We start from the raw sequence: 14,735 nt of genomic DNA on the forward strand, positions 1-14,735 counted from the left end.
TTCACCCCCCCCCCCGCTCTAGACTCACTTCTTAACCCTATCAAGACCAACAATACACACACACACACACACACTCACGCAAATGCACACACACAAAGGATCAAGTGCGAAGAAACCTTAGTTTAAAAATATGGTTTTATGTTGGTCATTGATCTTGCTTAAATCAACATCGAGGATGAACACAGATTAAAATAAACACAATGACATTTTAGTCATTTTGTGTATTGTTCAAACTTAAGGTGCATATTTTTTGTGCTTAAGGTGTGTATGTTTAAATCTTAAGGTGCGTCACTTTCAAGTTTAAGGTGCACCAGTTTAAAACTTAATGTGCTTAAGTTTTAAGGTTAAGGTGCGCATTTTATGTGCTTAAGGTGTGTAATTCTAGAACTTAAGGTGCGTATGTTTAAAGCTTAAGGTGCGTATGTTTAAAGCTTAAGGTGCGTCGCTTTCTAGTATGTTTAAAACACAATGTGTTTAAGCTTTAAGGTTAAGGTGCGCAGCTTTATAGCTTAAAATACGTAGTTTTATAGCTTAAGGTGCGTATGTTTAAAGAATAAGGTGCTTTACTTTTATATTTTAAGGTGCATCAATTTAAAACTTAAGGTGAGTAGTTTTATAACTTAAGGTTCTCAGATTTATATTTTAAGGTGCATCAATTCGAGACAGTGTATGCAGGTTGGCATGCGTTTTTTTTTCATTGATTTGAACCGTTGATATCGATTTGATCAACGACTCATATCAGATATAGATTTGATCAACGGCTCAGGTCATATCTCACCCCATCTTTCACCTAGGAGTTCCTTTGCACCTGATCTCTTCCCTATATACATATCTACTATATAATAAGAGCCAAAGAGAGTTAGGCCTAAAATGGGTAGAAAAAATGGCGGTCAAATTATTTAATCAAATAGATGGTTCAGATGAATTATTTAATCAAATAGATGGTTAAGATAATTCAGATTAATATTATTAATAGAGATTACCTAATTTAACCTTACTTTTATGATTATCCGTTAAGTTTTCCGTTAAGTATTCTCTTCTCCGTTAATATTCCGTTAACTTTTAACTTACTCATTAATTTATATAAGAAAGGTCTTAGGTTCGAACCTCATCTCAATCAAATTTGACATAATTAGGTTCCTCACTCTATTTACTCTTATTAAATTAAATAAATTAGTAGCTACAACAAAAAATAATACATATGTATTTCTTTAATTTAGAATTATGTGTCTACAATACCTTTATTTGAAAAACATATTCATTATCAAAAAATTAAATTAAATAAGAGAAATAATTTCATTAGTTATATTGTGTTTATTTTCTCTCATGCAAAGATTCTTTACATTCAAATTTATCAATTGATATTCATTACATTGTCCATTATCTTATTTTTACAATATCTTGTAATTAAATATCAAAGTTATAGTACAAAATAATGTTATATATTTATTTACCAAGTATTTTATTAATACTATGGAAAAAAAATTTAAAATGATTTGAAGCTAATTATATTAACTACTTGGGGATTGGTTGACAAATAGAATACTCAAATAACCCAACAAATTGAAGCGGAATAGCTCTATTTTACTCTTATTGAATTAAATAAATTAGTAGTTACACCCAAAAACGATACATATGTATTTCTTTAATACCATGAAAAAAAATAAAAAAGAATAGTTTGAAACCAATCATATTAACTACTTGAGGGATTTGTTGACAATGAAAGTACTCAAATAACCCATTACTCAGCAAATTGTAGCGAGAAACTACCTTTTAATATTTTTGGAATATATAATATTTTAAATTTCTAAATTTTTATTAATTTATTTAATCTTTTTTCTTAAACTAAGGATTTCTTTATCCACAATAACTCATTCAACAATAATGGTTGAACCAAATGAACCCCAAGCAGAACACCTAAAGTAAAGTCCATAGCTCCTATATCATAATCTCATAATCTCATTGCATGACGTTGTCATCTATGTTATCAACAATAACCGAATTGCAAATAACACACTACCAACAAAAGGAAGAGAACAAATAGTAAAGATGAAAACAATGACAATGTTACTCAAAAGAGAATTAAGAACATTTAGAAAAATTCAAATGAAAAGTAGTATTTATTTAAACTATCATTTTTAGACCAAATATTTAGACTATCGATTTTACAAGGTTACAAACATTTATTTTAGTAATAATTATAATGAATTTTGTATATTATCTTGGATTCATATACTTTGAGTTAGATATTTAAATAAAAAGATTCAACATTCAATTATCCATGTAGAAACTTCTCCTATATAATCTTGCATTAACCCATGATCTTGCATTAACCCATTCGCGCAGTGCGCGTATAAAACTAGTATTCTTACATTTAAGTATTAAAATTTTTTTTTTATTTTCATTGATTTGAACCGTTGATATAAAAGATCTCACCCCATCTTTCACCAGGGAGCTCCTTCGCACCTAATCTCTTCCCTATATACATATATTCCTACATAAGTATTAAATTTTGACGGATACTCAAATACTCACCCAACGATTAATGAAGCATAAAGAACAGAAGAATGGATGCCCGATTGGGCAGAAGAGTTATGTGCTAAAATTTGATGAAATGAAGATTCTGACACATTATATGATTGAATGGTGACACTTTGTGGAGGGAGGATGACAAAAGAAGAATACAGAGACAGATATAATACTGCAAAAGCACCAAGCCTGTCACATACATTTTGAAAATACTTGAAAGGATAATTGAAAACATTTACATGGCCTCTAAATGCATACTTGTGATATTCTATACTTTTGAACATTCTGTTTAAGTACACAAGATCATTTTTTTCAGATTCACTTCCAGTCCAGTCCAAGGGGGGCCCAGAATCCAGATTGAGCTCCTCTCAGAGGCAATGTAACATGATGAGAAAAGATGATGCAGTGAAGAAAAATCAGTAGTGATAATAGTTTGTCCCATTGTTGTCCTCGTATGCTGCTGCAGAGCTACTAGAGTTCTGGTTAGATGAGCGGAAAGGCCATAGGAATGAGAAAGGATTTCTTCTTCCCTGGTTCTGGCCATTGCTGTCGGTGCTGCTGTTGCTGTTGCTGTTGCTGCTACCGTTACCGTTGTTGCCATTGCTGGCATTACTGGATCTTGAACTCCAATTGGAACGCCCTCTCCCAGAAACATTTGATGGAAGCTCGAGGCGGCAAACAGGGCAAGAGTTGTGCTGGACCAACCATGGCACGATACAATCAGAATGGTAAATGTGGTTGCATGGCATCTGCCTTGCTTCAGAGCCCAATTCAAACCTATCTTGACAAACAGGGCAGTGTGAATCAGTATTGAGATGCCTCTCGGTAATCCTGATGGTGGGCATGGCATCAATTGCAGAGCGAGGCGCTGGTGGTGGGCCCTGCCTGCCATTCATACTAAGCTGCTCAATCAATTGTTGCAGTCCAGGTCCCATAAAGAAATCATCAAAATTAGTTCGGCGCTGCCCCCCCATTCTAGAACTGCCATTGAAAAAGTACTCAAAAGCATCATCAGGTGTCATACGAACAGGAGATTGGCCGTGAAATATCACCCATGGCCCAGAACCAAAAGACATATTGTTCTCTGGCATCATGCCAGATCTCGACCTAATATCATAACTGGGGTTTCTTCCAGCCATTCTCTGCCTCATAAATGCTTCAAGGGCATCCACTATCCCAAATCTTGGGTCAGGGAAAGGTTCCATAAATCTAGAGTGATGATCATCCTCAATGTTTGATCCAATATGACCCCGTTGTTCTCCATCCCCTACCACCTCATTCAGCTCTAGCACAAAGCCACCATGGCAGTATGGGCAAAGAATATTAGATCCTCGAGGCTTAACTGGCTGCCTGCATTGGTAGCACCAGTGTGTATATCTCCCACTCGACATCTTCTTCAATAATTACTAACAAACAAACTTTAAATCTGAACCCCAGCTCCAGAGGTTATCCTGCATCAAAATGCTAAGAATTCAAAAATAGCACACTGATGTAAGTACACTTAATTTAAACCCTCCACCAATGCAACTGAACCTCTATAACGTGTTAACACTGACATCGGTCCAACATACATTAATACTGAATGATCAATAAAAACAACTTTTAGGGCAGAATGAGTGACAAAGGATAATTGAACAAATATAGCAGTGGTACCACACTAACAAGCCCAAACAAGTAAAAATTATCTTGAGAGAAAATATTCACAGATAGAACCAAGGTGCAAAGATAGATAGGATTGATTGATGAGATTAGAACAATAATTCAAGAAAGAATTTTATTAGTGAACAATCCAATTTACAAAGTACGGGAGGAAGAGATGTATTTATAAGAATACAAAGAGTCCTAGTTAGATAGGAATGATAAAAGGTAGATTCACACTACCACAGTGAGAGGGAGAAGGAATTCTAGTGTAACTAGAATACATAGTCCTAATAGATGAAAATCTTAGAAAGAAACACAGTATCTTTGGTGAACTGAAGGCAGTCAGGCAGATAACATATGCATTGAGAGAGACTGAACAATGCACAACAAAACCAATTGAAAATATATAAGTAGTACTCCCTAACAGAAACTGCACCACCTAAAAGAAAGTTTCATTTCACAAGTAGAGTATATGATAATTGAGTACCAAACACTGCACGACATTATTATTATTATTTTAGATTTTCATTCACCTGTCTACTGCAAAATTGAAGCACAAGTTAAGGGAAAATTGCGCATATCTCTTCCTTTCAATCATAAAAAAAGGTTAGATGAGATTCATTCTCAAATATAAATAAACAAGGGTAAGATGAGCCATTGCACATTTCATCATCTATCATTCATTTCCAACTAACAGAAATGGAAATCCGAGTGAACTTCAATTTCTACTACTTCACCAGTCATAAATTTTTGAAATTTTTCCAGGAAAAAAAAAACAAAAAGGGAGAAAATAATTCAGCTATTCCCTGAATAAAAATGAAACTAACAAAAACAAAACAAGCAAAATAAACAGTAAATCTGGCTAAGCTTCACATACTACCATCTAAACATTCTTACGCCCCAGATTTGAAATTAAAAACAAAAGAGTAAACAAAATCAAAGTCAAGCCCAACATGCGATACAACCTGTGGAAGTAGAATCAGGCAACACCAAGAGGAGATCATACAAACAATCAAAATTACCTAAAAATCAAAACCTTATTGTTCTCTTGAATTGAGCTGTTGAGGAGCATAATTGAAAGGAATAAAGAGCAGAAATGAAAAAGCATGGAAAAGAATTGGGAAGAATATTGAGCTCAGCAGCTTACCTGAGAGAATCGGGCGTAGAGAGGGGGTTGAAGTGGGTAGGAGAGTGGGGTTCGGAGAAAGGAGATGATATATTTGCGGTTCCAGAAATTACCTCAGCCGTCCTAAAAGGAAAATGGAAAGCATTTACTGTCTTTATTCTATGGAATATATTGTACGGGGTAATTTAAAAGATTACTCTCTTTTTAAGTTTACTTTCTACCAAAAGGGTAAATTTTTGTAAAACTTAGGGGGTGTATTCAAACTTTTAAAAACTTTTAAAGTGATGGATTTTAATTGACTTTTGTAGAGTTTTTGTAAACTTTCTTAAAATCTTTTAAACTTTTATAAACTTTGTAAAAGTTTATAAATATCCATAGAACAAACATTTATAGACTTTTAAAATTTTTTTCATATTAAAAAGTTTACAAAAGTCATTAAAACTCTAAATTGAATATACCTTCACAAACATTCCATAAATTCCATTAATATATTATTTATAATTTTTTTAAAAAAATATTTTTATAATCATAAATAAATTAATGCATTGTAAAAAAAAATATACAACCAACAACAACTACAAATATATTTTTAAATTAAATAAAATTTTAATTAATATATTTTTGAATGCATTGAATATATTTTTATTTTCTTACCTAAATAAATATATTAATAATTAATTAACATACAATTATATAAAATTATATTAATTAATTAAAATTTTAAATTATAAATCTTCACCAATTTTGCTGCAACCATCAGCAATTTGCTGCTGGTTGCAGCAGAAAATTTCTGCTGCGAACAGCAATTTTTTTTTGTTGTTCGCAGCAAAAAAATATTGTTGTCAATATCAATAAATAATTTTTTGTTCCAAGGAGATTCTTGCTGTGATCATAATAAATTTTTTTGTTGCGATCGCAGCAATTATTTTATTGTGATGGCAACAAAATATTTGCTTGAACATTAAAAAAAATATATTTATGAAAGATTTGAAACGTACCGTAAATTGATCGAAAAATTTGCCTAGTTTAGATAGAGGAAAAAAAAAGTCTGTAGAGAATGTTGGAAAGTTTAGGGTTGGAGGGTTGGATTTCATCTATTTATATTAATGAAGAAAAAGTCTATAGAAATCCTATTCTGACAGAGTTTGTGAAAGTCAGTAAGTTTTTGAATACCAGTAGACTTTTAAAAACTATATAAAAGTCTGAATCGAATACCAGTATACTTTTAAAGAGTTTTAAAAAGTTTGAATTGAATACAGGTAGACTTTTAAAGAGTTTATAAAAGTCTAAATTGAATACCACCAAACTTTTAAAGTTGATAAAAGTATTTAAAAGTTCATGAAAGTCGTGATTGAATACACCCCTTACTCCGTATCACATCTGGCCCACCAGGTTTAACTTCTTTTTAATTTTATGTCTTCAATTTTTCTTTTCAAATTTAAGTGCACGTTTCTTAAATTTTTATCCATCAGCCAAATAACCAACAAAATTGTCACATACGTGGCACATGCTCGGATTTTTAGAGAAAACTTGTCGTTTTATTTTATTTTTCAATCAAACAAAATAAAAATATTTAATTTTTTCACTTTTGATACTATGTCTTTTAGGTCATTTCCAATGTTAGTCTATTATTTTTCAATTTTGTAAATTAGCATCCATTACTTTCAAAATGCATTGTCATGTTAATATATGACTACCTAGACATTCAGGATCACTCCAAGAATGTGATCATCAATGGCAACAACACCTTGATTTCTTTGTCAAAGCTTGGTCTCCATTAATCATTTCATGGATTATTTTTTTTCATTATTGAAGTTCTTGCACTGGTACGAATTCTTTTGTCATTGAACACCATAACTATTATTCTATTCCAGAGTTCTGTTATCATACGAGGAACATCGATTATGATTTATAGTTATCGTCTAATTCAAAGTCATGTTAGCATTACTTATGCAAGTCATGTGGTTTGTTGCGGTTGACTCTACAAATGAACATATTGATTTACTAAACACGTTTAAAAGAAATATATGTCTAAACTTTGACCATACATGCAAATGTGATGTCAGTGTTGATTTGTTGTTGTGTGCAAATGCATGAATTCTTAGGGTCTGTTTGTAAAGTAGTAAAATGACTTATGAAAAATGTTTTTTGGAAAATGAGTCATTTTTTGAAAAACAGTTTCATTTTAAGTGTTTGGATGTATTATGGAAAACTGTCTATGTGTGTTTGGTTCATTTTCGGAAAAATGGGTAGAATTGTATAATTAAACATTGTAATTATTTTATTTAAAATATAAAACTTATAATAATATTCGAATAATATTATTTATTAAAAATAGAATTAAAAAAAAAGGAAAAAAACGTAGCACAAGTTTTCGGCGGAAACGGCGGTTTCTCCACCTCCTTGGTCCACGATCATGGGTGATACGGCTTAGTTTTGGCCGAGAACATGCGAAGCGACCATTTTGGCGATTCCGAAAAATGACTTACAGAAAAAATCCATTAAGTCATTTTCCGGAAAAATGAACTGATTTTTCTTGGTCAACGAAAAACATTTTCCGTTGACCACATTTTCCGGACGTTGCCAAACACCGAAAACTCGGAAAACGTTTTCCGGAAGTCATTTTATGGGTTACCAAACACACCCTTAAATGAACCAAATGTTTCTACATCTACAATCATGAATTGAAGTTGAAAACTGGAACTGTTAAAAAATACAAAAATAATAATAATAATAATATTGACAGGTTTATAAGTACTAGAGCGGTCATTACTGGACTTGAAAATCATGTTTTAATTTGAAAGCAAGCACATATATTATTTGGAACTACTCTACCAAACCCAAGGATGACTTTTAAATTTTAAAGAAGACAATTTCCTCTAATTGCCTCATATGCAATGACGATTAACAAAAGTTATGATTGATCTCTTTAATTCTCATTTTGAACTATTTTTTTTACGAAACTAATTTTCAGTCACAAACAAAATGAAGTTGTTGTTTCAAGAGTCACCAACACCAACCATTGTATAAAAGAAAGTTTTTCATCATTTTTTTAGTACTACTGACTTTGTTACAATGTAATATTGCCTCCACTGAGGCTCGAACAAACAACAGTACAACTTTGCCACTAGACCACAAGTTTTTCATCATTTATAATCTATGATTTGACATTGTTCTCATAATCAACCATTATACTTTCAAACATCTTTTAAAAAAAATTATTTTTCAATTTTGTTAATGCAAATTCATAATAACATAATCTTTTGTTGGCATAACGTAAATTAGTTAATGAATTATAACACAATACATCACATGAAACTTTTATCCTTAATAATGATTATGCCATTTCTTTTTTATTATTATTAAAAATTCTCAAATAGTATGATTTGTAATTAGTGTCAAACCATTAGTTACAAAATTAATCAATCTTACCATGTGAAAACCCAGCAATTTGGAAAACGTAGCCTTTATACAGGAAAAAAAAACATCAACTCTTGACATGTTAAGAAGCCAAAGCCAAAGGGGATAGGAATTTAAGATTACTTTTAAAACAATTAGCATTATATTTGCCATTTCACATCAATAAATAAAAAAAGATAAGAGTTAAATTATTAAAGTCAATAAAATATTTTAGACTTTATTCCATTTCTGGTCTTAGATTTATAGGTGACAATTCACTTTTAGATTAATTTTTTTTTTCAGAACATCCTCATTTGGTTCTAGTATTATTGTGACAGAACCATTTTTGGTCTTCCATCAATAAAACTGTTAAAATGTCGTTAAATACAAGAACATTTTAATCTTTTTTATACGAAGTACGTTGACCTGTTATATATATATATATATATATATATATATTTTTTTTTGAAAAATGTATAATTGAAGACCGAAATACCCTTATTTAACGGCATTTAAACTGTTTTGTTGATAGGGGACGAAACATAATCATGTCACAATAATACTAAGGCCTTCACCATTAGTTGTTATTGGCGCAAAGTTTTAGGCCTAAAAACTAATGCATGAGTTTTATACATATGGAAAGGGGTAAAATTTGTAGATGTTTTTATCCTGCAAATGTTTGGATTTTGGCAGAAATTAGTGGGGCCCACTGTGGCATTTAATTTGCGCCTCACATGCGTGAGGTGCAAATCATGCGCCCAGGCGGGCGCGTAATTCTTCCTTTTTTATTTTTTTTTTCAATTTTTTTGTTTTGTCTTATTTTTTCCTTTTATTTTTTTTTCTCCACCCAATTTTCTATTTCATAATCACACTTACAAAAATTCCTCAAAAACTACACTCAAGTTTAACTATTGAGGAAGGCCTAAGACCAAACGTGGATGTTCTGGAAAATTTGATTAAAAATATACTGTCACATATAAATCTAGGGCAAAAAATGAAATTAACTCAATATTTTACATGTCTCCTTTATTTATTTATTTTTTTGAAGCAATGTCTCCTTTATTAAAATGAGTCAATAAAATATTTTGCACGTCTCCTATTATTAAAACTAGTGTTTTACCCGTGCGGTGCATGGATAAAATTTTGTTATTATGAATTTTAATAAAAAAAATTAAAAAATACAAATATATTAAAATGTAAAATATAATAATATTGTTGAATTTTCATATATTTGGTCAAGTATTTTTTTAACAATCTACAACATTTTAAAAATGAACCAATATTATATTGAAAATGAATATAATATAGTGATTTAATATAATTTAATACATTAAAATAAAAATATCAATATAGGTGTTATTTAAAATTTTTTAAGTAAAACTTTTTAATGATATATTTTTTATATATTAATTTTATTTGTATATAAAAAACTGAACTTAAGTTGAAAAAGAATATACAGAGTATTAGTTTAGTATACCTTAAAAGTAGACCATGATTCATGGTATGATAAATATTTTAGATAATTATTACTATAAATTAAATTAACATATATAATATTTTTATAATTATTTAATTTAGGTAAAAAATGATTGTAATTTCAAATTTCAAAACAGAAGTGGTTTTTTAAGATGAGCGGAAAATAATACTTATGTTTTAATATATATATATATATATATATATATATATATATATAGAGAGAGAGAGAGAGAGAGAGAGATTATTTTGTAAATCGATGTTAATTTTAATTATATATTGCAATAGTATTTTAAAAAATCAATCTACAACATTTTAAAAATGATCCAATATTATATTGAAAATGAATATAATATAGTGATTTAATATAATTATATGTTTAATTTAATACATTAAAATAAAAAGATCAATATTGGTGTTATTTAAAAGTTTTTAATTAGAACTTTTTAATGATATATTTTTTATATATTAATTTTATTTGTATATATAAAAATAACTTAAGTTGAAAAAGAATATACGGAGTATTAATTTAGTGTACCTTAAAAGTAGACCATGATTCATGGTATGATAAATATTTTAGATAATTATTACTATAAATTAAATTAACATATGTAACATTTTTGTATTTATTTGATTGTTGGAATTTTTAAATACTATAATATACATCATATACTAATTTGATTGTTGAAATTTTGTTTTTGAATATTATCATGAGAGGAATTTAATTACGTACATTAACATAATATAGTAATATTTTTTTAATACTATAATATACATCATATAATAATTTGATTGTTGGAATTTTTATTTTTTTGAATATTATCATGAGAGTAATTTAATTACGTACATTAACATAATATAGTAATATTTTTTTTTGAATACTAAAATATACATCATAGTATAAGGAATACTATAATAGATGTCTGAAATCTGAAATATAATTAAAATAAAAGTAATTTGAATGATATATATTTCATTAATAAATAAGGAATCTAGGAGTGGAATTGAATAAAGAATGGAATCATAATTTGAATATTTTGTCAATTTTAACCATAAATAAGGAATGATAAGGAAGGCTAGAAATCTGATAAGGAATTATTATATATTATTACTAGTATTTTCGCCCGTGCGTTGCAAGGAATGAATTTGTTATAATATTTTAAGAATATTTAGATCGATATACAATTATATAAATTATAACATCGAATATTATATAGTGCAATTGATGAAATTAGTTGGATTGATTATGTTTTCTGATGTTTTCTTTGCTTGAATCAAAGCATATTTGATTCACGGATAATTTTTTGTATTATTTATTTAGATAATAAAATTAAAGATAAAATTATTTAAAAAAAAATATAATATTGAATATGTACATTTATTTGATTATAAGATTAGTGCAAAAGTATCACTTAATTAATTGAATAATATATGACTTGTTTGTTTACAATTATCTTAAAAAGATCTATATTTAATATAACTTAAGTAATTATATTATTACAAAAATAAATATGGAAAAATGAGAAATAATTTAACTTTAATTATTACGGAGTATAAAAATAAATTCAACGACCAATATTTAGCTTAATTACCATAATAATTATTAGGCAATTATTATTAGTCAATTAAACTAAATTAATTACTTTTCGCTAATAGGAATATCAATTCGTACATACAAAAATTATTATTATTATTATATATTAAATATGTTCGACCTTCTGCAGTGTTTATGTCACACGTGTACTAATTAATTTGATCAACGACATCTAAAGTTGGTGAGGGGATTACTATCATAATAATTAATTACCATAAACATTTTTCAGTGGTATAACACTATTACATTAATGCACGTATATGTATTAATCTATAAAATACAAATATACTATCAAAATAATTACCATAATTATTAATAAGGAATTACCATAATTACTAATAACTAATTACCCATAATTACTATTTATTACATTTTATATATACACATATAATATTTATTACTCCATAATATGTATAGGCAAATTCTATAGTATAATTTTGGTAAATTATAATTTATATTGATAGATTTATAATTAAAATAATTACATTTAGAAATTAAAAAATTAGCATTTAAATTTTGTATGATTTTGATATCTATTTTTTATCAAATATGATTTTGGTAATTAGACAATAATTAGACAAATTAGGGTAATTAAGTCAATAATTAGATATATATCTATTTTTAATCAAATTTTATAGCAACCTACCTACCTTTGGATTTGTATTCTTTATATATATATATATATATATATATATATATANTTTTTTTTATATAGGGTAATTAAGTCAATAGTTAGATAAATTACTATACATATATTAATAATTAAGTCATTTTATCACCATTTTACCATAATTTATTACCTTTTAATAGGCTATTCCTTACTACAGAATACTGATTAGTATACACAATATTATATGCCATTTTATCAATTGATTAACCTATTTTAAAAGTTTATATTATTACTCCATTTCACACCTTTTAATAGTCTATTTTTATATAGGGTAATTAATTCAATAATTAGACAAATTACTGTATATATTAACCAATTTATCAAATATGATTTTGGTGTGCGTTGGCGCCTTAGATAGAGAGTCAAGATGTGAATGATGGATTCCTTCTTCAACAAAGCATTCAAAGCATCCCAATGACAACTGTTTCTTATTTTAATTGAAATTATATTAAGAATTTTATGTTATTATTATTATTATTATTATTATTATTATTATTATTATTGTTATTATTATTATTATTACTATTATTATCTTAACATAGTAGGATTATATCAATGCATAAAAATTATATTATTATTTAGGCAATAGATCCACTTCTTCATCTCTGATTATACCAAGAGGATTACCGGTGTTGTCCTATCACAAAATCATAATAATATGCAGAGTATGATAAAATATTTCAAAAGGAACATAACTAAGAGATATATAGGAATAGAAAGTAATTTCATTACAACATAGTTATAACAACCAAACCAAATTACAAAAAAGAAAATACACAGAAACTTCTCCACAAAAAATAACTTTTAGAAATAGAAAAATATGTAATTTTACCACTACATAATTGTAACAACAACCAAATTTTGAATCGTTGCAAGCCATTTGCTCCTCATCCACTTCTTTGGCTCACAATATGTTCAAGCAGCAAAGAGTTAACACCAAGCTAGTAATCATCAATACACATTTTAGAAATATATAATTTAGATGGTAAATAGTATATGGAAGTACCATAAAAAAGAGACTAAGCCTTTTAATCTCAGACATGGTCAGCATATCTCTTCGCCTACATGATTGGTCTTCCATTCATAACAAAATGAAATCAAGTATTTATTTATTTAAAAAAACTGGTAATGATTGAAACCAAGAAAGGCAATATAATAGAATAATATGATGCTAACCAGAAAATTGGCTTTTTCCAATTTGGTTATTGCGCAAGAGGCTAATCTTCAAGGCGACCAAATCGACCCGTCCTTGTTGAGATCGAAAAAAAAAAAACCTTGGGCGTCAATACCAAAAAAAAAAAAGATAAGAAGAAAATGGGTATCACGGCGGAGGCGGCGGATGTGGTGTGAGGCAATTGGCGGTACTTGGCAGACTTGAAGAATGAGAGAGTTCCACAACATTAAGATTAGTTGGGGTTGCGAAGTTGATGGATTATGTATGGTTGTATTTATACACAATGGATGAGATCAAAATGGTCTAATATTGAAATTATAAAATGGTAAGAGATCACAAGAAAGGTAAAAACTTTTAATTTTTCAATTAATACCAAAAACGTTATAATTCTTCAAAAGGTATCTCTTTGATATTATTATTATTATTATTATTATTATTTGTCAATTAATTAATATATATGGACAATTAATTAATAAATTAATAAATTAATAAAATAAATAATTTTACTAAAATGCCACTAAGTTTGGGCGAGAAAAATTGGGAGGAGGATATTATTTTTATATATAGTATAGATGTTGACCGATTTCAAAATTTTTGGACTAAAATGAGCGGGAAAGCTAGCACTTCTGTTTTAATATATATATATAGACAAGTAATAAAAAAGTGATAACTTGTATTAATAACGGAATATAAATATCTAGTTATTTATTGAAAAGTTTACTTATTGAATTACACATGGTTAACTCATTAAATTATACATCACCTATCCCATTTTACTTGTCAATTTTTATTGAGTTAATTTTAGCAATGGTCCTCCGACTATTGTGATTTTTTAAAATTGGTCATCGTCTTTTAATTTGGACAAAATAGACCCTTGACTATCAGATTTATTCCACCATTGGTCCTTCCGTTAACCATTAGTTAGATAGGCGTTAAGTAAAGGGGTACAAGTGTAATTTCCTTAGCTATGTCTCTTTTTTTTTTTTTTTTGAAAACATTAGCTATGTCTCTTAATTAAAGGGGTATAAGCATAATTTTCTCTCCCCTATCTCTCTAGAAGTTGTAGCTGGAATTACAATAAGAAATCCTCCAAGTCCTCCAGCAGCAGCGGTCAGATCGGCGGCATACG

The 14,735-nt window shown here is 28.4% G+C and overlaps 1 protein-coding gene across 3 annotated transcripts; it reads right to left on the bottom strand.

Annotated features, from left to right (window-relative positions):
* Positions 1-2,636: 2,636 nt before the first annotated feature.
* On the bottom strand, positions 2,637-5,431 carry LOC116004859 (probable E3 ubiquitin-protein ligase RHC1A). Of its 3 annotated transcripts, none has more exons than XM_031245044.1 (2): positions 5,318-5,431; positions 2,637-3,980 (listed from the first exon to the last, which is right to left on the bottom strand). In XM_031245044.1, exon 2 carries the CDS (start codon positions 3,918-3,920, stop codon positions 2,946-2,948), a length of 975 nt encoding a protein of 324 aa, XP_031100904.1. In that variant the 5' UTR covers positions 3,921-3,980; positions 5,318-5,431; the 3' UTR covers positions 2,637-2,945. The 3 variants fall into 3 exon arrangements, with proteins under 3 accessions (XP_031100904.1, XP_031100905.1, XP_031100906.1); XM_031245045.1 differs by having other exon boundaries at positions 2,637-3,993; positions 5,318-5,414; XM_031245046.1 differs by lacking the exon at positions 5,318-5,431 and adding an exon at positions 5,193-5,210.
* Positions 5,432-14,735: the final 9,304 nt, after the last annotated feature.

Source organism: Ipomoea triloba, chromosome 14 (genome assembly GCF_003576645.1).
Source record: "Ipomoea triloba cultivar NCNSP0323 chromosome 14, ASM357664v1".
Taxonomy (NCBI): Eukaryota; Viridiplantae; Streptophyta; class Magnoliopsida; order Solanales; family Convolvulaceae; genus Ipomoea; species Ipomoea triloba.